The sequence below is a fragment of the Manis pentadactyla genome, chromosome 1 (genome assembly GCF_030020395.1).
Source record: "Manis pentadactyla isolate mManPen7 chromosome 1, mManPen7.hap1, whole genome shotgun sequence".
Lineage (NCBI taxonomy): Eukaryota > Metazoa > Chordata > Mammalia > Pholidota > Manidae > Manis > Manis pentadactyla.
This window is the reverse complement of record NC_080019.1, coordinates 191,963,085-191,989,100: the sequence shown is the minus strand read 5'-3', so window position 1 is coordinate 191,989,100 and position 26,016 is coordinate 191,963,085. Positions and strand designations below refer to the sequence as shown.

Here is a 26,016-nt window from a genome sequence, read left to right as displayed (position 1 = left end):
TCACATTCTAACCTACATGTCAGGACCCCCTCATCAGGGATCTGCTGAGGGGTGGTCCCACTGGGAGCGGGGAGCTCCCTGAAGTGCAAGTCAATACATTAAACACGTTGATTTTACCATCATCAGGTGGACCTAAGACCGGAGCATCCCTGCCACACCTGACCGCGAGTGGCTGCAACTCATGGGATCCCAGGCACCCACGTGTTAATACCAGCAACATCTGCAGGTAAGCAGCCCCTTCAGCTCTAGGAATTGTCTTAGGATGTCTTCGGCGTCCCAAATCCTTTCCTCTTTACATTTACTGTGTCGCGATGGCAAATGGAAAAAACTAGCCCTGATTCAAACGAGATGGCAGATTTCTCTTTTAGATTCAAAATGTTGCTGCAACCTGAAGTTTTTGAAGAGTCTGATTCACCTTTTCCCTTTTATAACAATGGAGAAAAACAGCATTATTATTTTTTGACAACTGATAAAGGAAGATGCAGAAAATTATGTATATTTAGGGTATATATAATGAAACAGTAAGGACAAGTCATAAGACTAAACTTCAAATTATATCTTAAACAAATATCTTCAGCCAAAAGTGATTTATAGATTCCTCCCTTGTTTGAAAAAAGAGTGTTAAAATCCGAGTAGTCAAGCTGCCTGCCAAGGGCCCCTCCCACGACCTGGCTGAAGGCAAAAGCAGGTACAGGTGGCCACGTGAGCACCTCCCTTCCCCATAACCTCAGGGCAGAGGTAGGGCACCCACCAGCAGCACCAGGGACCCTTTCTGCTGCTGAAGCCCAGGGAGAGAAGCCCACTTGCACCCCCAGGCCTCTGCACAGAGATGCCAGGAGGTGCCACGGCAAAGCCTCCACAAGGCCACCAAAGGGCACCGTCCGCAGGCAACACATGAAGAAGGGGAGGCTCTGTCCTCAATGGAAAATGCAGCCCAGCTGGATGAGGTAAGCGGGTGCTGTGTAATGGGGCAGGCTGCAGGCATGGCCGGGGTAGAGAGAAGGGGCCATCCAGGGTGGGCATCTCCAGGTGTGCAGCTCCTCGGGAGCCCCCACTGATGGATTCTCGAGCCAGGGAGCTCTGCGTGGGCTCCTGAGCCCCTGTGTGCCTACAGCAGTGCCCACACCAGGACCTGGCCAGCAGTGCCCGCCAGCCCCTTGGAGATGAGGCTGACTCCCTCCGAGCCCTCATTCTCCCTCCCCATCAGGCAGTTGCAGAAGCAGAGGGTGGGTCCAGATGAGAGTGGGTTTGGGGGTGCCTCCGACTGCTCTGTGACTCTGGGAGTTTCACAGCTTCTCTGGGTCTGTTTGCTCACGTCAAAAGGGAAGAATTAAAACCATTTTCAAAAAGCCTGCTCCTCCTAGCTTCCAGTGTTACATGCAGATCAAGGCCATGTTGTCAATTAAGCTGCAGGCCCAGTGGTGTTGGGCAAGATGGCCAGAGCTGCAAATGGGTGTGGGGGGATGCGGGCAGCCACGTGGCTCCCCAGCCCTGGGGCCCAGCATCTGCTGAGTGGTGAGGCCTCAGGTGCCTGGGCCCTGATGCAGAGGGCAAGGGGGTGCTTTCCAGAGGGGCTGACGAGCACAGTGAGACAGGGGTGCCCAGGCATCAGGCCCTCCCCAGGCACTTGGCTGGCAGGTGGCATTTGCTGGCCTTGTCACTGGATGGTGTGAGCCCTGCTCAGCAGCACGAGGCATAGAGACTGTACCTAGGTCAGTGCAGCCCCCAACTCATGGGGCATGTGGTTATAACCTGAGAAGGCACAAAAGAAGAGTGTCCCCAGGCTCCATGACCAAGAGGTGCTGCAGGCACCAGGCCTTTGCAGCTTCTCCCTCGGGAGGTACAGTAGATATAAATGAGCACCCTTCCTACTTCCCAATCACCCTGCAGCTATTCACACCATCCTTCCACTGGTGGCTTCATAAAGATATCTGCAGGCTTCTGTCTGGACTGGGTGGGCTTTACCTGACATTTTTATCCAGGATTCTACTAGTAGGCAAAATGCATAGGCACCCCTGGTTCCTGACAGTGGCTTTTTGTCAGCCTGGGTGAGCAGCGTTTCACCAGAACACTTTGTAAACAGCCCAGGACTGCACAGTCATTATTTGTGTCTGTTGTGTCTAGGATTCTGGAATTTTATCATTTCTCTGTATCCCTAAATGAAGAAATTTTGAAGCCAACCAGGAGAATGTCAAGAGATTATTCATACCTGTTTAATGTAAAAAAAGGTATGTAAAAGTTTAATGTGAAATAATCGTGATTGCCAACTCCCTGGAAAAAGAGAGGAAACCTGATTTCCTGGCCAAATAGCTCAGGAGGTGCGAGGACCCCCATAACCATAACTGCAAAGTCCTGCATGGTTGGGTGGGCCGGGGAGGTCTGGCCTCAGAGGCATAGGGCAGCCTGGGGGAGTGAGGATCAAAGTCCGTCAGGCTGGGCAGTTGCCATCATTTGCTACGGTATCTGTGCACCTACCCATCACCCATCTCTCCATGCATCCATCTCTCAGAACAAAGAGCACAGCAGCAAAATGGCCCCAGGCAGTTAGACTTCCCTGCTGGGCAAAACCTTCATCCAACAACCAAGACACAACACAGGGCTCTGCCGATGTTCCCAGCATAATGAAGAAATGCTCCCTGCATCTCAGGATTCAGTACTGCCCGGACCTCCCCACCAGGAGGGAACCCAGCCCTATTCAAATTACACATTGTACTACTATAGATATTTCTTACGCTGTTTTCCCGAAATACTGCCTTTTCCTTGCAGAAACTAAGACAGGAAGTGGCCCTGCTATTTTGCATTTTATTATCTCATAAGAGAAATGTTCAGGCAGCCCTTCTTAAAAATGCCATGGTAATAAGAACCGTCCTTTATTGAGCATTAAATAACCCTCCCTCACAGACTTAAGTGGATTTTCTTTTACAGATCATTTGATGGCAAATGTCAAATGGAGAATCATAAATATAAAAGGAAGGAACTATTACCACTTGAAGGCAATCCCAAATGAACATTATGAAAATCTGATATTGTCATGAAAATCCATCAAACGGGAAAGTGGTTTCACACACTAAAATCCCATTTGCACGCATCCATTCTGTGAAACACAGAGTCTAACTAGAGACACGGTTACCAAATCAGTCCTACAGCCTATTAAGAGTTTCTTACCAAGCCCCAAGCATGAGTCTGTAGGGCTGCCATTACAAAGTGCCACAGACCGGGCAGCTTAAACAACAGACGTTTATTGTCTTGCGGCTCCAGAGAGTGGGGGTCCAAAATCAACACACTGGCTGGCCTGGTTTCTCCTGAGGCCTCTCTCCCTGGCCTGCAGACGGCCACCTCCTTGCTGAGGGCTCCTGCAGTCTGGTGTCTCTTCCTCTTCTTATGAGGACACCAGTCAAACTGGATTAAGACCCCACAACACAATGACCTCATTGTAACTTAATCACTTCTTTAAGGGGCGTATGTCCAAATACAGCACCAGTCCTCAGGGCTTCAGAGTATGAATTTGGAGAAACATATTTCAAACCATAATAGTACCTCACCTAACTTTGGGATCTGCAGGTTTTACAGTAGCTTTGCATTCTCTGTCTTGTCTGGCTTCTGCAACCGTTTAAGAGCTGCAGGAAACGTCCACTGTCCCCATCTTACAAAGGCACAGAAACCATGACGTGCGTCACCCAAGATCGCCTGGTGAGTGTCACCAAGGGCTGATTTAGAATCCAGGTCTTGCTCCAAATCTTGATTTTTTTCTGCAGTGTTGTGTTACTTTCAGCTCCTTAGACACGGGCCGCACTGACAGCCTTCTCTGTGGACTAGTTAATGTTGCTCACGGGAAAAAAATCTTAACTAGTCCAGGTCTAACCACATGATGCAGTCAGCCAGTTTGCAATATCTGCTTATTTACCAGGCATTTTAGGAGAATTTTTACCAAATTCCACCATTCGGCAAGTGGTCTGGAATGCCTAGTCTGGCCATGAATGCCTAGTATGGCTGGGAGAGAGCAGAGAACAAACCCGAGCTCAGCTCTCCTGGAGAAAAGAGGAAATAAAAAGGTAAATGCTCAGGTAAGGAAAGAAATTTCAGAAATTCCAAAAATGAAGCAGCTGATGGGAGAGCGTGTGTGTGCACGCACTCAAGTCATCGGGAAGGAAGGCGTCTGGGAAGAAGAAAGGGTGGAGGGGGAGGCAGGCTGGGGGAGGAGGTCCTTCCCCAAAGCCAGCCTAGACCCATCTGCCCCAGAGGGAGGGGCAGCGAGGGGCCCTTTGTCGATGAGAAAGCAGACTTCTTGAAAAATTATTCTTCACCCATGCATTCACAATCTAAGTGGCAGACTTCAAATAATTATAGCATAAATTATTTAGAAATTAGCAGACATGTAGTCTTCCAGGGCACAACAGAGCTATTCGTGGATCCTGTAACAGCCCGAGAGATGATAAAAAGTTTGAAGCTCAGCATCACTCAAAAACATACCCGCCCCTAGGCTTGATCAAGGGAGCTCTGAAATATATTTGTTTCTCAGTTCTGATGATATAAAGTCATTGCCTAGAGGTACTGCCAATAAGTCATGAATACAGGGGCTTGCACGCACGCGCACACAAACACACACACAAACACACACACACACAGGTAAAGATTTATTTTATAGAAACAAATTACCTCCTATGGCTTAATCCTGTAGATCAAAAATTTGTGCATAAGCAGTAAATTGGGATATAATTGTCCTGAGTAGGAGTTTGCCTTGATTAGGAGGCGCAGCACCGAGCATGCTATAAAAGGCCCTAAGTTTTAGCATGCCATAAAGAAATAACAGTCATTTAACTTAAGTATGCCTTGCAAGTGGGGTATTATAATGCCAAGGTTCTTAGAATGCCCTACCTTCTTTCAAAGCATAATATTAACTCTTAACTCCGAAAGAATTAACATGTTAGTTGCATTACCCTTGATAGATTTAGCTAATTGAAGTAAAGGCTCGCTCCCCCCTGCCCCTCCCCACCCTGCACCAGGGCCACCCATTGGCCAAGGAGAGCCAGTGTGGCTGCCTTTATTGGGACCCAAACTCAGGGCCTCCAGCAAGGGAGGCAAAGAGACAAGAAAAGAAAGGATTGGAATTTTTATCCCTTGAGGCCCAAATTGGATCAAAATACACCCAGAGAACAAGGCTTCTAGTGTTAGGGAACAGGTCAATTCCTCCCAAGAATAAAATGATAATAAAAATACATTTGTATACCCAGTTCATAAAAATGCTGGCATAGAGCAACCACTTCATGAAATGCCAATGAAATACAAAGACAACACGTTCTTAAGGAGCCAGAAATGAAGCCTAAAGGGGCCACAGTACCCCTCGTTCAGCTGAGTCTGAGTTTGGGGTCTCCCACAGCCAGGCAGGAGTACGGAGCTCCAGCAAAGCCGGCTCCAAGCGCCCAGCCCGGGGCCATTTCTCCCCCTTTTCTGCTGGCTGGGATTTATTGAACCAGGGCTGCTGGTGCAAAGAATTGCAATTTTCCAGGTCTTTGCTAAGCGGCAGAGATTAATGAGCAGGGTTAGGCATTAGCAGCAGTGAGCACAGGCCTTTCTGCATGTATTGTGTTCTCACACCAGATAAAATGCATTTCCCATTTCTTCTAACTTTCCATTTCCCAGGTTAGCACCTTGTTGGTACTTAAAGCTTCTTCCAAGACAGAGAAATTCTCTCTTGTCCTAAAAGAGAGGCAATCTAAAATCCACCATTTGGATTGGGCTGTGGTCACCGCAAAGCCTAATTCGGGGACTGAAAGTGACAGCTTCCTCCCACTTCTCTAGCTGTTTCTCTGGCCGCTGCCGGGATGCACCTTGCTTATATGAAATGACTACCCAGCTGTGGCATTTAGGGAATCCATTGAATGCATGTCTGTGGGAATCTTTGAAAAGAATGGGCACTGATGACATCATATTTTCCCCCCAATTAGTTAAGCCTAGGAAGAGAACAAAAAGAAGGTATAAATATCATGGGAAAAAATAATTTTTCTATTGGAAAGGCCAATTGTTTCCTAGTTGTATTAGTCTGTTGGGCTGCCTGAACAAAACACCACAGACCGGGTGTCTGGAACGACAGAAGTGTGTTCCTCACAGTCCTGGAGGCTGCACGTCTGAGAACAAGGTGTTCACAAGTGTCCTTGGAGCCCTGTCTCCCAGGCATGTGAATGGCCATCTGCTCCCTGTGTCCTCACGTGGCCGTCCCTCTGTACACCTGTGTGTTCGCCTCTTATAAGGACACCGCTCATCTTGAACTAAGGCCCACCCTAAAGACTTCATTTGACCTTAATTACCTCTTTAAAGACCCTCTCTCCAAATACAGTCACATTCTGAAGTACCACAGTTCTCCAGCACATGCATTTAAAACAGGGTCACAATTTAGCCCATAACACTACTCAAAGTGCCTGCATTTTCTAGGAGAAAAATTAAGGTGGGCAGATGGGGCTAGAAACAGCCTCACTAGGGAAGGCTCAGATTCAAGCTGCAACTGGTTGAGTGTGGCACAATTGTCTTTCCAGATGTTCAGATCCTCCCCTGAGTTTGAAATGGGGAATTATTAATGAATTGAGACTTGTTTCTCTCGAGATGTTTAGAGGCATAAGGAAGAGTGTACCCTGGCCTGCTCTGTAATGTGTGCAGAGCAATCACAAATGCAGGATTATTACCTGAGCCAGTGGCATACAGGCTGGCCTGCAGTACCCTCTCCACCCACTTCTTCCTCCACCACAGACACTGGGAAGCTGGAGGAAATCCCTCCCCAGACATCCTGGGAACAGTATTCTGAGACCCCACCTCCAGGCTTAAAGCCCAAAGGCAGGGGTGCCTTTGGAGGATGTGACAAGGCAGACGTGCACACCAGGGAGTGGCACCCAGACACAGGACAATCCCACCTCTGGCTGCACAAAGGTGAGGCTTTGGGTTTCTCCGGGGCAGCTGCAGGGACATCCGCCATCCTGTGCCCAGTGGCCACAGGGGCAGCAGCAAGAGCAACAGTGCAGCTTCTGCTAGAAAGTCCCGCCACGTCGGTCAGTGCTTCCACACGCATTGTTCCTGGCTGTGCATGGTCCAGGCTGGGCTGTCTGTCTCCCAGAAATTCTGTGAGGTGCTGCTAGCTGTAATAAACCTCTTTCAACAGAATCTAGCCAAAGTGGATTCTGTTGTGTCGCCACCATCTCCTGCAGGAGATGGAGAGACAGGCCTCTCCTGCACCTTCACCATGCCTCGCTTCCATGGGGGCTGCAGAAGGAGAGGGATGCTCCGTAAGGAAATGATGACCCTGTAGTTTTCAGGATCAGTTGGAAGGCTTTTGTTTTATTGCATAGAAAATTATTTACTTACTGGTGTCCTCCAGTATTCTCCAGTAGGAGAATAACTTAAAGTAGGTAAATGGAAACCCTTTCAGAGGTGAAGATAACATATCAAATGTTTCTTTCCTCTTCTAAGCACAGGAATAGAACAAAAATTCCTTCCCAGGAAATAGAAGATAACTTCCCTAACAGCAAACCCCTCAGAATAAAAACAAAACAGTAAAACCACAGTTTGCCCTCCTTTACACTCTGAGCAAGAAAAACAACTTCAAGCTGATTGGTGGGATGGAGAAGGAATGAGTCATCTAACACTTTAGACCAACCCTGCATGCAAGTCAGCCGGTATGCACATGCTCAAGAAACTCCATGAGCAAAAATATATAATGGTTGAGTCTATTCCTTGCCTCCACTTACCCCTTTTTCTTAGCTATAAAACCCTGATTTGGGGCTGAGTACATGGTCACCCAAAAGAAGGTTTCCATCCTCCTTGCTCTTGGGTGTAGCTATATAACTAGGTTCTGGCCATGATATGGATTGAAAAAGAGGAAAGCTTACAGACACCCTTTTCCCTTCTGTTTTGATCCTGCTTCTTGCTAGCTGGAATGCAGATGCAATGGCTGGTGCTTACACAGCTCTTTTGGACCATAAGTTGGGAGTCTTATGCTGAGGATAGCAAAACTAATACAGTTGCTTGAAGCTCTGTGAAACTGCCTGAACTGCCCTCAAATACCTATGTGAGAGATAAATAAACTCCATCATTTAAGCTGTTGTTATTTTAGGGTTTTGACTTCTTGTAGATGAACCTCATCTACTTACACCTATGTTATAGTAAGTGTATAATTCATTTGAAAACATTTCAGTTCAAGCTGATAGCAGAAATTCAAATGCACATCACTGTACATAGTATGGCTTCATTTTCCTTCCTTAACTCCATGATTTTTCTTCTGACATATACAGTGGTCTAATTTCTGATATGGATGGCCATCTCTTTATAGTACTTCATACTTTAAAAACCTCACTTTTTTTACAGAAGTATTTCCTGCATATTCAGCAGCCTTTGCTAACCATCAGTCTCAGGTTTCCCTGCTTCATGTTATCCTTTTTCTCTTCACAGGGTATCAGCCTCCCCATCTATGCCCTTCCCCTTCCAGCTTTCGGAAAGTACAAAGCTTTTCCAGTGCTTGAAAATAGAGGAAATGAATATATAGCTCCTTGGAAGTCTTTTCCCCTGATCAGGTTTTAATCACTCCCTTCATTCTGTTCCAGGTCCATTTTTTTTTTTGCTTCCTTTCAGAATTTTCAAATAATGTAAGGAATTTTTTCCTTTATTTCTTTCATTCTTTTATCTCCTAGTTTTACCATTTCAGAAGGATAGAGCCCTCTCAGACTCACTTTTTAGCTCCTAAACTTCAAAATACCAGTTTTAGAGGATTAAACTCTGAAAAATGTCAGCACCATGGAGAATTTTATGAAGTTCTCCAGTTAAAAAAAAAAAAGTCAAATGCAATCATACCAACAGGACATCTTCAAGTGGCCTCAAAGGAGCATTACTTTGCCTCATTAACATAACAACTAGGCTTCACCCATGGAGTGTCTAACTACCCTGCCCACATCATTCTGGAGAATATGACTTTAACAGGAAAAGGTAGAAGCTAAAGCAAATGAATGCATTCCAGGACTCAGTGCAGGAGGGGGAGAAAGGCTGATAAGACTAAAGCCAGACCAGCCCTAGGGCTCTGGTGGAATGATCAGTCAGCTTCACGAGCCTCATGGCAAGCAAACAGCAGTGTGGACTGAAAAATCTGTGTGCACCAGAAAGGGACGGACCAGACCTGCTCTGAGGCTTAGGGACCACAAGCCTCTTCCCCTCCCTTTGCTCTGCAGCAGTGTGCCTGCGTCCAGCTGCAGCCCTGGCAGCTGGTTCTGCTTTTTTCCCGAAGCCCCGCCGGCAGCTCCTCCAAGGGGCCGCACTGTCTCCCCAGACATATTCCCACTCTGGCTCTTCAGCCCTGCACCTCTAATCCAGGCGGACAGGCATTCTCCTTCACAGACTGTCAAGGACTCCGAGCTTTCTTAGATGCACGAGACTATTGGGCAGATGCATCCGCTGTGTATATAGAATTGACTCTGGGGCTAAAGCTCTGAGTGACACTTTGAAAGGAGGTCCATGAAGCAAAGCCAGGGCCAGCTTTCTGCCAGGTCCAGCTGTGGCCGGGCTGATTAATGCCCGTTGTGCTCAAAATCTCAAATCTGAGGCTGCCGCCGACCGGGATTCCCCATCAAGTCATGTTTCATGTGCTTCACTTCACTGTGCACATTCAACGTGCCACAAGGAAAAGAGGAGCAAAAATAGAGGAGACCACATGTACCCTGAATTCCCATATTTTAAGACACCCTTCAAACATTTGTGACCAAGCATTCCATTTCAGAATGTCCTAAGGATAGGGATATGTCCTCCACAGGTCTCTTTCCTAAAACTGTATTTATGTATAAACAAAGATGTGCATGAGGTTCCAGGAACCACAGGCCTGTGTGTTTAAACTCCATTCCCTCTGGTTTCTGAATGCCACAGCCTCCACATCCGTTTTCATATATTTGAGGTAAAGACACATCTCTTCTATTTGCTTTTATAAAATGACATTCTCTTAAGAGCTCATGACCAACCACTTGCTGATTTGTGGGAAATAGCTTTTAAGAGGTAAGTCATTTTAAGTCCTGGGCTTTGTTAATCCATTTACCAGGAAGATGGGTTCAGATATTTGCAAAAAGAGTGTAAAATCAAATACCCAAGAAAGAATAAAGTTACAGGGTTTCTGAAGTAGATGGTTGAATCACATACACTACCCCAGACTTAGAAGGACTAGCTACCAGTAGAAGAGTTTTGGTTATAGTTTTAAGCATTATATAATAATCATGTTCTGACAACTACTCTCAAGGAGAAATGGAATAAGAGTGCTTTCCCAGGTCGTGGAAACGTCCTGAAGCTCTCCTGCTGGCTCCTGTGGGTGACGGCCAGGGAAGAATTGCCATGTGGGCTGGCTTGGTCCCATGAGCCATCATCACAGTTTGACCAGAGCCTTTTATGTGAAACTATGACAGGAGGGCGATACTCTGCCCATCTTACAGACCAAAAATAATAAAGCAGAGTATTTTTATATCAAGAACTCCAAAAACAGAAATTTCCAATGTCAAGCAACAAGATCCAAAATTATTCAGTTTTGAAATGGTTTGCAAAAATACATCATTTTTCAAAAGAACAGCATGGAAATCTCATCCCTTGAAGCATTCGAATTACCAACAGAAGCAGTAGAAGCATCTCTGTCTAGGTCATAAATTTAATCAGTTATAGATTATCCATTTTTGGCTACAGGAGCTCAAGGGAGCATTAAGAGGGGCTGATGTCAAGAAACTGTTGGAGGAAACCAATTTAGAGAGAATGTTGGGAGGGGGAAGCATCTAACATCAGTCTATTAGAGAATGGAAGCCCTCCCCAGAGCAGTAGCATCTGACCTTTCACTAAAGTCATTTTAAACTGAACTGAGGAAATGCACACCAGGGAGTTATGTTTTGCCAGCTGTGAATGGCCAGGGTGGCCTAATAGGCTACTGACATCCCAGATACGTAATTAGCAAGATGTTGTGGTTTTGTTCAACTTTTGAGACCTGTGAACAGAATGAAACTGTATATCTTATCTGCAGGTAGCTCAGTGTCTTCAAACACCCTATTCTAGCATTCCAAATAATCTAACTCATAATTTCAAATTGCAGTTCATCTCCTCCACACATTGCCAGAATTTGAAGTGTCAATGGCCTGGATTTATAGAAAATGCAAGTGAGTAGTTTTCAAAAAATAGCTACAACTCAATATTCAGTTGCCATGGGGCTGGAGAGGGTCACACGGGCAACCTCACACGTGGTTCCAAAACCACATGACATTAGGCAACATGTGCTACACCCACAAGTGAGATAGTTACAAAGTTTCCAGAGAAAATTGGAATGCTTTCTGACCGCAAAGTTGCAGTAACAATTTACCTTCAGTGGTGATGGGAAGGCTGACAGCAATCTCTTTTCCTGCGCAGATGTGCCTGTTTTGGCCTTAGGAGGCCACCTCTGTCCTGTGTGTTCCTGCAGCGAGTAGACTGTGTTGTCTACACCTGTCCTCACCTGGAGGCCAGTCACTGGTCAGGCAGCCTCCTTGCAAGCCTGAATGCATCCCACAGAAATGCCCAGGGAAATAAGCCCTCCTTCCATGTTTCATGGTCTGCTAGATGGAAATGCAATTTGTTCAGATAAAAAGAACACATTTTCCCATTTTCACCCATTTTGTTGAAATAGTTATATTGTTTGTTATCACATGTTCAGAGCTGATGACAATCCTATTCAGATTCTGTCCATTGTACCTTCTTTCCCCTCTACTGTCTCCACCAAGAAATAGCATCAGATTTCAACTTCAGACTCACAGACAAACACTCCCTCCCTGCGTGCAGAAAATTAAATCAAAAATCTCAAACATCCTAGAGGATCCTGGGAAAGCCACAGGGTCATAAAGTGTCAAAACTGAATAAGAAGCATCATCCCACGGTGAGGAACTGGGACCCAAGAGATGTAATGATTCACTGCAGGTGACCCACCAGCAAATGGCCAAAACAGTGATTTTCTTGCCAGACCATGAAGCCAGACAGGCCTGGAGGTGCCACAATCAGAGCAGTGGCTAAAAAGGAAAGAAGCCAAGTGCATCGCTCAAAGTGCTGAAGCACTGGGAGGAGGCAGCACGGTGGCAGCCACACCGTGGATAAACCCAGCAAAAACACGCTTCTAAACACGTCTGTCTCTATTTTCATTTGAAATTCCTGGGAAACAGCTGAGTGCAACTACCTGGGAGGAACATTTAGAACACTTTTCATGGCCAGATAATAATTTACAATCTACAGCAGGCCTCTTCCTGAGCCATTTCTGATGACCCAGCCCATTTTCAAAGCACACAACAGAAACTCTTTATGGACTGGAGGGAAATTGAATTGCAGTGAGTACACATCGATTCAAACTGCCAAAAGGTTTACATTTGTATTGAAACTCAGAAACCCTAATCTTAAGAAAGGTCAGAGGTGAGAGACTCATCTCATGATTAGTACAGTTAGTGGTTCTGAAATGCCGGGAGCATGCACAAGGGTCAGTCCGGTGCAGCTGGGTCTGTGAGCTAATTACAACTGCAAACTACTTAGCTCACATCAGTGCCTAGCCATGAAAGCCTCTCTCTGACATCCGAAGAGACTCAGCTTTCCAAATGCACGCTGGAGCACAGTTCAGTTTTCAGTGATCTACAGGGTCTGGGGCAGTGGACCAGTAGAGAGAGAAAAATGTATTTTAGAAATGTTGAAGAAGCCATTTGCCAAGCACAAAAATAGCAGCAAGCTTCCATTTCCCGCAACCCTAAATTACTGGAAGGCGTGTTCTCATAAACACGGAGAAGGGGGATCGCTGTCCTCCCGTCCCCACCCAACCCCCGGGTCTATGGAATTCATACATATTTCAGCTGGTCATTGGTCTACTCGGTTCCAGATCCCCCCAGGAATAAGGAATGTGGCTGCTGAAAAGGATAACTATGGCAAGAACCCAAAGCAATCCCAGAAGGTTGATTAGAAGCAGAGACTGTTTAGTTTTCTGAGTGGAGGGAGGTAACTTTCACAGGAAATATAATATTTTTTAATTCCTCATTAAATTAAATCTAGTGATATGCAAATAATTAGCCTTCTCACTCATGACAAGTGGCAATTTCTGTAAAGAACAATAATAATAATTCTCCTCTAAATTCATGCTGGGAAAAGTTTATGAATAATTGCATTTTAAATTCAGTGATCCCACAGTCTTGGTTATCCTTCCCTCTTGAACTTTCAGAGTATGGTTTATTTGAAAGGGACCCAAATCCTCATTTCTTTGGGAGATATCTTCACGACGTGCCTGAACGGACAACACCCCTGGTTGCAGGGAAAAGGAAAGGATGACAATGTTGGCTCCAGTTTGTCCTTAATTAAAAGAAAGCTGATCTTGCAGTCATAAGTTTGAAGTTTCATTCAAGGTTCTGAATTAAGGAATCTAGGAGGAGCCCAATGAAACAAATCTGTGCCTTCATCCCTCTCTAGGACTGCAGAGACAGGGTTGAGCCTCTCTCAGTCAAAAATCTGGCTTGTGAGAACTCAGCTCTGCAGCGTCCCAGATCAACATCTCAGCCCCAGGCTGGCAGCCACTATTCCAGGCCTCCAGGAACACCTACAGTCACCTGCAGCCCCTTCCTCCCCACCATTCCCAACGCCCAGGGCAGCTGAGCAGGTTATCTACAGACACACTGGGCCCCCAGGAGGCAGCTACTCTGAAACCCCAGGGTGTGTGGTGCCCAGCCCCAGATCACTAGGTGGTACCTGGCCTCAACCCGCCCATTTGGTCCCTGGTGGCCCAAAACCTCAGAAGGCTGAAACTGCTGTCCTCTCCCTCCCACTTTGAAACACCTGACTTGGGAGGGTGTTGAACATACCTGTTCCACCTCCCCGCCCCCATTTCCCAGCCTCAGTCCATCGGGATTTCCCTTCCGACTGGGTTGAAATGTGCACAGCTGTGCCCCCACCATCACCCCCTGCCTGGCTGCATTGCTATTATTACCCCCCACACACCTTTAACCACCTCCCTTTGCTCCTGAGTGACACCTGAGGCACGCTGGGAGCTTAAACTGTCTGCTGCGACCACACATGGCTTCTTGATATGGCCTAATTGCTCTAAGAATGGTGAACATGTCATCTTTCAAAAACAGATCTAACAGCTTTCCTTCCTTTTAAAAATATTAAGCCCATTAATGACATCACACAGAAGAGGAGGATGAAATTGATAGGATGCTTTCCTTTCTTCCTTCTTTTTTCTGAAACCAATCCAGAGTCAGTTTCCAAAGATCATGCCCACTTTGTCTTTGTAAAGCTGCTGTCATTTATAGTTTCACAGGCTTCATTTTGTCATTAGGGTAGACTGAGAGGGACACAGGGCCCAGGGTCAAGGGCTCAGTGAGGGAAGTGTCTCAGCAAGATACGCCGTTTTCACCCTCTGCTCACCCCAACTTACTCTCCACACTTTCTGCTTTTCTTAACACCATTCTGTGGCTTTAGTTGGGTTCCTCTAACGGGTGGTACTAGGGGCAATCAGAAGACAGAAGGAGAGAGATCTGGGTATTCACTCTCTTGCCCCCTTCTCTGCAAGGGTTGCCAGATAACATGTAGACTGCCCAGTTAAATTCAAGCTTCAGATAAACAACAAAAAATGTTTAGAACAAGTATGTCCCAAATATTGCATGGAAAATATTTATACTAAACAATTTTTTGCTTCTCTGACATAGAAATTTAACTGGGCATCCTGTATTTTTATTTGCTAACTCTGGTGGTCCTACAAGTCTGCAAAGTTGCTGCAGCTCAGGTATGTCCATCGACAGAAGAGCACAGCCCCCCATCAGGCTGCTCCTCCAGACATACATTCTGGATTCTGGTGCCTGCCAGAATCGGGCCCTGCCATTGCTAGTCTGAGGTGCTCCTAGTGTATGCTTTGTGGGTTCCTCTAAACCTTGCACACAACTGTGCAAATAGTCCCTTTGTAGTTAACTCTCCTCAAGTCACTCTGGTGGAATGTGGCCTCTCTTTCCTCCCAGGACCATGACTGATGACATCCATCACTAAGGACTTCCAAGCCTATTCTCCTAGCATTGCTCATTTAAAATATCCCATCAACAACTCTGATTACAATGTCTAGCACATAGCAGGTGTCTAGGAAATACATCTTGAATGAATGGGCAAAGCAAAGCTCGAGTCCATACTGCTTTTGCAACATCCCTCTTTGGTTATTAAGGCCTTTAAGGTCTGCATCATGAAGAGGTTATATTGCAATCACAAAGGACAGAAAGCAATTCAGGATGTACTTGAAGAAGGGGTAGAGTGGCAGGAAAACCAACCGACGGGCTAGCGAAGGCAAGAGGGTTAAGAATATTCTCGTTGACTACTGTTGTGGGATGAATGGCCCCCACACTTAGGTCGTTCTTTCCCCTGGTTCAGTAAGTTGGGGGGCTTAGCTGGGCGCTCCTAGCTTAGAGAGTCCCGTGTGTTTGTGGCCAGTGGTCCTGGTGTGGAGTCACCAGGAGGACTTTCACTCACATGTCCAGTGTCAGGGCTGGCATAGCTGGCAGAGCCGCTGGCCGGCTGGGCATCTCTCCCAGCGGCGGCTCCATGCGGCTAGCTCCAGCTTCCTCACAGCTCGATGGTTTCAGATAGTCAGCCTGCTCAGGGAGCAACTGGCTGCTCCCACAGCAAGGGTTCCCAGAGGGAAAAAATGGAAACCGCCAGTGTCCTTAAGATCCTGGCCCAGGAACTCGCACGCATCCCTTCTCCCCTTTCCTGCTTGCTGTTGGTCTAAGGAGTTGCAGCTTGTCCCCACACAAAAGGAGGGGACTCAGAACCCCTCTCCATGGCCCAAACACTGTGAAAGCACCTTTAATCCTCTACAAAGTATGATCCCAAATCAGAAATCATACAGAACTACAGCCAACATACAAAGTGATCCAGAAATATTTGCCAAGTACATTAAAAAGTAAGGAAAATATAGAGCAGGAAGTTTTATTCCCCTTATTTGGAAAATTACTTAGATTCAGATTGATTTTTCACACTAAAAAGTTTAAAATTATTTATCCATGGTGCTTAAACTGGGATAGCAGTTTAGAAAGTGCCAGAAAGGAAATGTGAAATGAATGAAGCACATTTCATTGTTTTAAAATAGAAGTTTGGATTTGGCCCCCTTCACGAGCTGGTTCCACAGCCAGGCAACACGTGTGGGTCCCCACACTCAGAAGGGCTTGGGCTTGATTTCATGCTCTGCTTAATAATTTTTAACAAGGGGTCCATGTTTTCATTTTTAGCTGGATGCACAGTCCATACAGCTGGCCCTGGCCTCGGGTGAGAGGAAAAAGGGAAAGGAGGCAGCGATCAGCGAACCTCTGTAACTGAGTTCTCTAGGTCTTTCGTTCTGGAGCGCATGGCTGGGCAAAACTGAGACAAACACCAGGGGTAGGAACCCAAGCAAGTGAGTGCAGGAGGCGCCTCCCCTTGGCCATGGTGGCACAGCCCATCTGCTAGACTAGGTTTTAGCACAAGGCCAAAAACCCACTGTCGCATTTTGAAGTAACACTCCAAAAGAGGATTCAGAGCCAAATCTATTCTCAGCACCCCTAAGTTAATGACAACCGGTCACTTCCTGCAAACAAGGAGAAGCGCATTCAAGAGAGAATAAAAATTGTACTTGGACTGAAATAGCACTGTTTCTTGATTGAATTGTCCAAAGTAGGCCAAATCTTCACAATTAATTAGTATTGATCAGAAACCCCAACGCATTACTGATTAAGAATGCTGGGAGAAACCGATCAATAGCATTGAGTGGGGTTTACGCAAGCTCTCAACAGGCCCCAGGTGCCCCCTCCAAAGCTCTGTTCTAAGTTGGCTCGCAGAGAGCTTTTTTGTGAGACACAGGGAGACATCTGCCCGGGGGGCTGAAGCAAGTTCTGTGGAAGCTCTAAGGATGCCCTGGGAGACGCTTATCCGCACACCAGGCTTCCTGTGCCCTGCACAACACGTTACCAGCCTAAGAGGGAGGGCCAACTCTGAAAACAATTCAGCCCATTTGATCTACCAAGAGCACACTACCCAAGAGGGAACATTAGCATTTCTACACTCTCCTGTCATCACAGATGAACCCTGCTAATACGAAACCTGCAGGTGTAAACCATCTTATTGTACAGCCCAGGCTGAAATTCAAATTGGTGCTCTCTTCTGAAAAACTGCTTGCTGTGTAAATTAATTCTATGAATAAAATTACGAGTGTTTCACCTATTTAAAAAAGCAAAATGTTTTCAAGCACTTGAGAAATATTATTTCCATACAAATAATTGGCAAGCAGAATATGAAATGTTCCTAGTTCTTGGATAGGAGCAGGATTCCAAAGTCTAGAAGGGTCACCATTTTCCTGGTACAAGCGAGTTCGCAGGCTTAAAAGGATCTTAAATGGCAATTGTCTTAGCATAATTTATAACTGCAATTTTTCACTAAAGTGTGTGGTCCTTCTCTCTTTATGATAGGGAGCAAATTCTATCTTCAGTTGGTCTGAAGTTATCCAATATTCAATCTCAAAAAGAAAGAAGGAAGGGAAGGAGAAAGGGAGGGAGAGGGAAAATATGAATAAGCCTGCAAATTAGTTTATTGCTTCAGTGTTTTAATTCTGAAAATTAACGTGGCCTATAATTAGTCCCCAAAATTGGTCTCAGCACACACATATTTGCCAGAGGTTAGTTAACTAAATTAGTGAGATAATGGTGCTGTTAAGACAATTTCCAGCTTGGCCACCATGACAGTCTGTTAACCTCATTCTGCTCCCATGGGCTCAGGCCACAGCCCACCCTGGTTGCCAGTTTACAACCAAGACTTGTGGTCAAGAGGGAACTGGGAGAGAGTGTACAGGGAGACAGCCTAGTGTGTTTGGACTGCAAGCCAGATGACCAAAACTTTCCTTCTCGGATGTATGTGACCTTGGACAAGTCACCTGACTTCACAGGAACTTTGCTTGAATGGCCTCTCTACCTGCCTCCCAAGGCTGCCACAAAATCAAACAGAAGAAGGTCGGTGAGAGCATTTGAAGCTGTGCATTGTAACCAGGAGCAGGTACAGATCTCCAGTCCTATGGACAATCCTCCGAGCATGTGTACTCAGAAGACAGTGGATTAAGAGCATCACATTTACCCAAGATATTACTTGCACACTGAAGTTATTATAATGCTCAACCTGAAGGGGAAAAAAATCAATTTTATAACTGAGATTGACAATAATAAATTCCCTGCAGCATGAATCCCTAAAATAACCTTCATACGGAAGCAACTCACTTGTTGAACAGTATTACCCATTGACCAGGGCTGGATAGAGAGCCTGATGGCTTAAAGGCCTGCCTTAATAAGCAATTCCAATTTCATTCTTTCCCCAGCTGGATCGATATCAGCAGCAACCTTGTGTGTCTGTACCTTCCTTCTGGAGTATAGATTGCTTAGCGTGCTCAGAGTGAACAACACCAAGGACGGATCACACTAGTAATATTGGAAAACCATGTAGTATTTCATCCACTCTTGTTTTGAATTGTTTTTTCTCGTTGTTTCAAATATGGCAAAAGGAGAAAAAGGGCCAAAAGACCCAGATGGAGACCAGAGGCATTTGATTTTTCACCTTGAAAGCGTCAAATGCCTGGTATTCATGGCAGCGTTTGATCTATCTGTATGGGTGGATTCCAGGCTCCATGCAGCTCGCTGTTTTATTACATGAGCAGGAAACAGATTTAGAGCTCTCTGGCCAGGAATTGTTGCAACCTTAGAGGCTGATAACTTTAGGGAGGTGCTTTTTCCACAGCCAGGGGAAGCCTGTGAAAATAGTGTTGCAGCTCAACATTTTAAGCTATCATTTTCCCTTTTCAAAGAGGCTATGCTTAGGGTGGTTAGTTCCCACCTAAACTGCTACCAAGATTCTGCAGAACTGGCATATTAGATCCTCTGTGTGGAGTTGAGCTTTGCAATCCCTGGTTCCGGATGCCTGCACACGCCAGCCCACAGGAACACCATGAAACCAGATGCAGGCTGGGGACCCCTCTCTAACGGTCCTATCTGTCAGATCCCATATTTGAAGCAGAACTGAATTACATCACTGCTTTAGGTGGTCGCATGGCTTGATCCCTCTGCAGCCTTTCTAGACATTGCATTCCTTCCTTTTGCCATCCCCCCAGACTTCTGTGCACAGGAGCAAGATCAGCCAGGCACAGCCTCCTGCCAGAAATGACCTTCAGTCTCAGGTGCCACAGTGCACACCCCGTCACCTTTTGTCATCAGTTCCTTCTAACTCCAAGCTCATCCTCACCTCTCCTGAGACCTTACTCCACACGCTTCCCACAAATCAGGGAGTGGGGAGGGATTAAAGATACCCTAGGCAGAATCTGCCCACATCAGCTTGTAGGTATTAGAAGATCACTGTATGCTAAAACCACCAAAAGAAAAACTTTCTGTATTTACTGTGTGATCTGGGGTGGTTGAGTAGGGGTATTATTTATTTGTTTATTAATAGATATTTAGTAATATCTATGAATAAATATTTATTATTTGGGAATGAATATTTAAATTCCATTTCTTATTTGAAAAATCAGATTCATGGCAGTGCATCTATCTGTCTGTGAATGCAGGTCCTTCTCTGTCTCTCTCTCTCCACCTCCTTGATAGCAGAAAAATAAAATTACAGTGTGTGTGTGTGCCTGCTCCTTCAAATCCAAAAAGAAGATAATTCAAACTTCTGTGGTTTGGGTTTTGTTCAAAAAAAGGAGAGGAGAGTACCCCATTACAACGACATTTGATCTTTTTTGAATTAAAGTATCATTGATATACGATCTTATGTTGGTTTCAAATATACAACACAGTGGTTCAACACAACATTTAATCTTATTCATTGTTAGCAACCATATAATCGCGTCAAAGCAAACTAAATCTTATGTGCTCCTGGCATATCCCCACACCTACTAGAAATTTCTCAAGCCACAACCTCCTTCCCAAAGAAGGAGCATACCTACTCAAGGATGACACCTGAGATTTTGTCAGGTGCTCACACCCCAAAGAACCTACAACTGCTGTGAGCCCCACAGGGAGTTCAGAATAGTACCCCCCATCTGGGCATTTACCTGGATAGGAGGGATTCTTTTATTAAAATCAGGTGCATCTATGCCTTTCCTCTCCAAAGACACAGGCTTTTGGAAACAAATCTATCACAGTTCACTAAGGCAAGAGAAATCCATTCCAGTTTTAGAAATTCAATTTAGCTTGGGTAAGCCTCCAAGCTCTGGAAGTGAGCTCTGCCAGGTTTATTATTCATAAATCTTTGCTTCAGATTGCAAGTCTCTTGGCGGCCGCTCTCCTTCCAGTATTTTCCTACTTTTGTATGTCAATAAAAAATGTTAACTCTTGGAGTCTCTCTAGATGATACAGCTCTAGATACAGCTCAAGATAACCAGCAAAATTATTGTCTCGCAAAAGAATATTTTAGTTATGCCTAAACTTGTGATTGGTGGTGAATAATCTAGGTTCAGAGGGTTATATCTGCATTTATAAACATGTTTGGATTTACCCCTGAGAATAAATTTGAACTGGAGCTGTGAACTATTGTTTCATTCAAATAGGGCATCTCACTCAAGATGAAGTTCTCAGCCTAACTTATCAAATAATGGAGGTACTTTGTTCATTTGGGAATGAAAATCTCTGAACCACTAAGATCCTAATGAATTCATTTTTTAATTAGAAAATAAGAAGAATCCTAATATTTCTGAGGGGGGAATAAAAGCCTGTCTCCATACTGCAAATGCGCTTTGTATCCAGAGGTTATGAGGAGTATTTCAGGGGCATTCTGGGTTGGAGTGCATAAATGTCATATTTCACATCAATGAATACCACGGTGACAAGAACAACAAAAATAAATCTCGGAATGACAAGAATCCAGATTCCCAGCCAATGGCCCACTTACGATAGTATTTAATATATCAAAATCCCATCAGAGCCCAAGAATTTAGATCCCTCTGGAGTTTAAATGTATCTGACTTGTATCTTCTGCGATGTGAATTAGAATTTCAGAGCACCCGTAATTCACTCCCAGTCTTCATCACTTCAAGTGTTAAACAGAGACCTACACTACGTTTACAATACTTGAAATAAGAACACTTTGGCCCACAGATGACTGGTGAAATTTGGGAGTGTTCATTTTATGATTAACTGACTACTCCCCAAACCTCATAGCATTCTGATGTTCTGTGCTTTGTATCACTATTCGCATGGGTCCCTGCTCCGTGTGGACAGCTCCATTTTTATTAATAGGAAATATACATTAACATAAAAGATCTCTCCAGATACCTGTGGTGACAGAGTAAAATAATTTGAATTTCCATGGAATGTAACATTAGGTTAAAATGGAAATTCCAAGATGATCTTCTCATATTTTCAAGTTTAAGAATAAGGAATTAAACAACACAGTTTTTAAGAAAATGTCTTTTTCACGACTTCTTGAAGTCTTTACCCCAATCTTGGTTGGGTTGTTGTTAACTTCTGTCTTTGTTCATTTTTAGAGGCAAAAGCACCAACTTAATATTATCATAAAATATCATGGACTTATATCACATATGAGTAGTTTTATCTGAAATTAAGGTGCACATATTAATAATAATTTGAATTTATACCACACCATTATTCTGTAACTGAAATAATCTCTACTTCTAAGTGTCTCTTTTTCTACTTAGAATTGAATATCCTCAACATCTAAAATTATATAAGGAAAAGCTTTATCCATGGCATCTTGAGTTTTTTCCTTTCAATTAAGTTTTATATCTCCAGAAAAGACATACTCAGTTTTCACTAGAATGGACTGATTTTGCTGTAAAGAAATTCCATGCCTTACAATGGGGAAAATAGTGTGTTCTGCAACAGCTGATATTCCGCCTGGCACAAAGCACTGAGCATGTAGACACGCCCTGAAGGGTCCACAGGACCGAGGCTGAAGCGGCGGCTCGGGCACTGAGCACGGGGACCTAGTCCTCTCCTGACCACCATTCCGCCTGATCTTCAGACTCCAGGATGGATCAGCTCCCCTGGGAATGCCTCCCTCCTTTGAGGGAGGCCTCAAGGTCAAAATTACTTTTTACGATATTAAAGTATTATTTGCTTTTTTAAAAAATCTCATTCTCTCCTGAGGGCACAGTGGAATTTTCCAGAGGCTACATGATGTGTCCTGTCAGGCTGAGTACAGACACCTTTGTAGTCTATTAATCCAGACATTAAAGAGATTTGTGGAAAATGTAGAGCATCGCTACTCTTTCACTAAATATTTTTCTGTTTTGGAAAATATAATTACTTTTCATTTTAAAATGCCACTTATGTTACCATGTCATAGGTTATCAGTTTGTTTTTAAGGAATTAATAAATAAACCTTTTCATGTTCCTCTGTTTTAATTTTTAATAAGGAAACTGTCAGCAGACATAACCCACATAACCAAAACTTCTCTGGGTCTGAGAATTTTCCTGAAGAGAAAGAAGTGTTGAGAGCAAAAAGGTTGAGAAGCCTGCGGTAGAGAGTCTCTGGGAAATCTGGGGGCTGTCAAGCCCATGGTTCTAAGGGTGTGAAGGACTGTGGCAGTGAACTCCAGGGGGAGATGGACTTGGATCTGTGAACAGAGGGAAAGCAGCCTTTGAGCACAGCAGGAAGCTCCTGAACGGCAGGGAACCCTTTGTTTGAGCAGCGCCTCCTCTGCTTTCTGACCCCCAGCCAGTATCCCACACCCACCCCAAGTCACACAGAGAAGCGCTGGGCATTGTGAAAGAGCTCATTTCCTTCCACGCCCCTCCCCCACAGCTCTGACTGGGACATTCTTGGCCACCAATCTATTTATTGATATAATGATCTTTTCACACTGACCCTGCCTGGCCTAAAACAGGTGGGTGGGTCAACAAGCCACAGCCGAGCACCGAGGGGCATTCCTAGCACTTGAATCTGCTCAGGCCCCAGCTCCGACTCACGATGGAGGACCCAAAGTGGCTTTCAGGCCCCTAGGAAGGTTCACAGCTGGTACCTAAGATTGGCATTATCCCCAGCCGGGTGAGCAGGCACCAGCATGGGTGCTACCCAGCAGGAAGCAGGAGTAGTTTCCCACCAAAGGTGAGTTCATTTTATAAACACAAAGTAAGAACACCCACCAGAACCATAATGACAGTCCTCAGCACTTACTGGGGATTTTTTTCATTATTATGAGTCCTCTCCCAGCACAACCACTAAAGCTGGGGAGGTGGCTTCCACCCAGCTTGGTCTCCTTCAAAGTCCACACTCTTCCTATTCCTGGTCACTACCCAGCTCCCCCACTCCAAGCCTTAGTTTCCCCATCCATAAAATAGGATGATCATTCCTCTTTAAGGCCAAGGTAGAGAATGGCAGTCAGAGGATGCAAAGGCCCTGGTCTGTATTACGATTTCTCTTGGCTGGTGCGCCGCTGCAGCGAACTCGCTGACCCAGCCCCTCTGGGCCCAGTGCTGTGCTCTGCCCCAGGGAAGGCTGGAGCAGGCTTTAAAGCCTCCTTTCCGCAACTGAGAGCTTCACAGTTTTCAGAGCACTTAACTCATTTGATCTCATTTTATCCTCACAACAACTCGGGCTATTCTCACCAGCCCTAATGAAGAAAGCAGAGAACTATATTTGTATTGTAATTATCATGTTGCCCAAAATGGGAGTCCGCCTTTGGGAAGGAAACTGTTCTTATCACTGTGTTTAGCTCGCTCTGTTTTCTTTGGAGAACGAGACCGTGATGCTCACTGTGAATTGCTAAAATCCACTCGACACTGAAGGGCAGACATATACAGTAAGCTGATGTGGATGGAGGGCATGATCTGCCCCTGCCACGTGCCCCAGGCTGCAGATGGGGAAAAAAGTAAGTAGGTAGACTCTGCATATCATCTTACCATTTTCGCCAGATGTCTTGTCTTTTCCATTGGTCGCCCCAGCACCTTGTCGCTAAAGACATGAAAAAAAGGAGAAAATATTGTTATCAGATATATTCAGGATCATTTTTTGTCTCCCCTGTTGTTTCAAATATCTCTTGCATTACATCAAGTCTATGTTACTTTAGCTCGAGTGGTGGAAATGCGGTGCTCAGGGGACCAGGACTGGGTCAACCCCAGGAAGGATCTCCTGAAGTTGCACAGACCACCTTCCCCATCCACACCCAAGGGACACCAGGTAGGAGAGCACTGTTGAAGGAGCATAACCTCATCTAAAATATTAGGGAAACAGTCAAGGGTTTGTGCTAACTCCAAGATCAGAACTGTCCCTGTTGTCAGTGATGGCCATTACACTGCGATATCCTCATGCCAATCACAATGCCCAACTCTTATTTTCAAATAAATTTTAATTGACTACAAAAATTTTATGTCGATAGAGTTTCTCCCATTGTTGGGTTATTTTTCTGTCATGGTATATGCCTATCCTGTGCATTTTCATTTTATCAAGTTGACCAAAAGTATGAATATTTTGTGATTACTCTTGAATCTTTGGGCAAAGTTCTCTGGGTGTGAGGTCTGAGGAATTACATGAAATGCATTACATATGTAACCACATAAATATGTTTCCTCAATGCTTACCCAGCTACTGTATTTAAATAACATGGTGTTTAGAATTGTTCTAGTCCATGGAGGGAGAAGTATTTTGCCAATCAAATTTTTCTGGCCATTATGAGAAAATATGCTTAGAGTTGAAAAGAATTGAAGAGATTGTAAGGTCCTTAACTTTCAGGGGAAGAAAATGAAGCCAGGTAGGGAGGCTGATTTGTCCAAGGTAATGTAGCTAATTGATGGCAGAGTCGAGACTGGAGACTGGCTTTCCCTGCCCAGAAGTTAGAATCTTGCAAGAACTGCCATTGTTACATAACTATCTGAAGGCGACTCTGGAAAGACAGAGAGCTGAACAAGAAGAAAACTACTAAGATATCCTCAAAATTTATATTTGGGTCCAGGACTTCAGCCTAAAAACAATATCATAAAAATAATAATCAGTTCCTGTCAGCATTCAATGTTGTCATGAGAAATTCCCAGATCCTTAGTCAACCTTTGATTAACAGTAAATAGAGCACTGGGAAAATCTTGCTTTCAGGTTCTGATTAGTATAAATAAATAGGTGAATGATAAAGACAAGGTAACAAAGTTGACCTCCCCTGTGTACTCTTACTGCCTTGCACAGCTGATACCCGAGGGAGAGGCAGAGCCATGTGTCCTGTGTGCTACCAGCCATTCCACACATGCGTGCACACACCCGATCCCAGGGCACGTGAAGTGCAAGTACCCACCCGGATCAGGAGATATTCTGTCTGGTTCTGAAAGGAAAAACCACCACTTTCTGACAGGAAGTGGAAGTAAAAGCAAATTGGAGCAGGTACATAAATTGAGTCCCTTCTTCATATTTAATTTGCAACATCTTAATTTTCAGAACAGGAAACCCACCCCATGTGCACCCATGGAGGAAAAGCCTGTAGTTCTTAGCCAAACATCATTGTTCTTCAACAAAGTCCACTGAGGTCCCCGAGTCATCCATCATTATCTAAAGCACTCAGCCTGTGATACATCATCTTGGTTTAAACCAAATTACACATACAGTAGATTTGCAAGTAACAATGCCTCTTTCTCCTTGTCTGTGCTTATTTTGATGTCTCCTCTTTTCCAACACAAAGCCCGTAAGGTTGACGCAGCTGATGGAAATCTGACCATCATGGAGGGCCAAGCTGCTGCACAGCAGCCCTGGACAGCGGCACTACTCCAGGATATAAATCCTCCATCCTTCTCTGCATAATTCATAGACAGCTCAGGAAAAAAGAAGCAAATCCCATGTACTAAAAGGAGAGTAGAGTGTTTTGTAGTTGAATAAAGCCTAATTAAATGGAATACAAGTGCAAAATAGGTGCACGCTCAGCCCCACCAACTTTAAATACCTTAAGCATGGATGCCATTCAAATGTCATGAATACCTTTTACTATAAAAGATCACTTTTTAGAAACCTGAGGAAAACCAGAATGAAATGTTCACAGAGAGA

General features: G+C 44.8%; 1 protein-coding gene across 2 annotated transcripts in view; it reads right to left on the bottom strand.

The window, feature by feature from the left end:
* PCP4 (Purkinje cell protein 4) overlaps positions 1-26,016 on the bottom strand; it is a 55,858-nt gene that overhangs the window by 2,299 nt on the left and 27,543 nt on the right. For both annotated transcript variants that reach the window (XM_036899338.2, XM_036899337.2), the window contains exon 2: positions 23,898-23,949. In XM_036899338.2, coding sequence (XP_036755233.1) covers positions 23,898-23,949 — 52 coding nt within the window. The remainder of the gene's footprint in view (positions 1-23,897; positions 23,950-26,016) is intronic.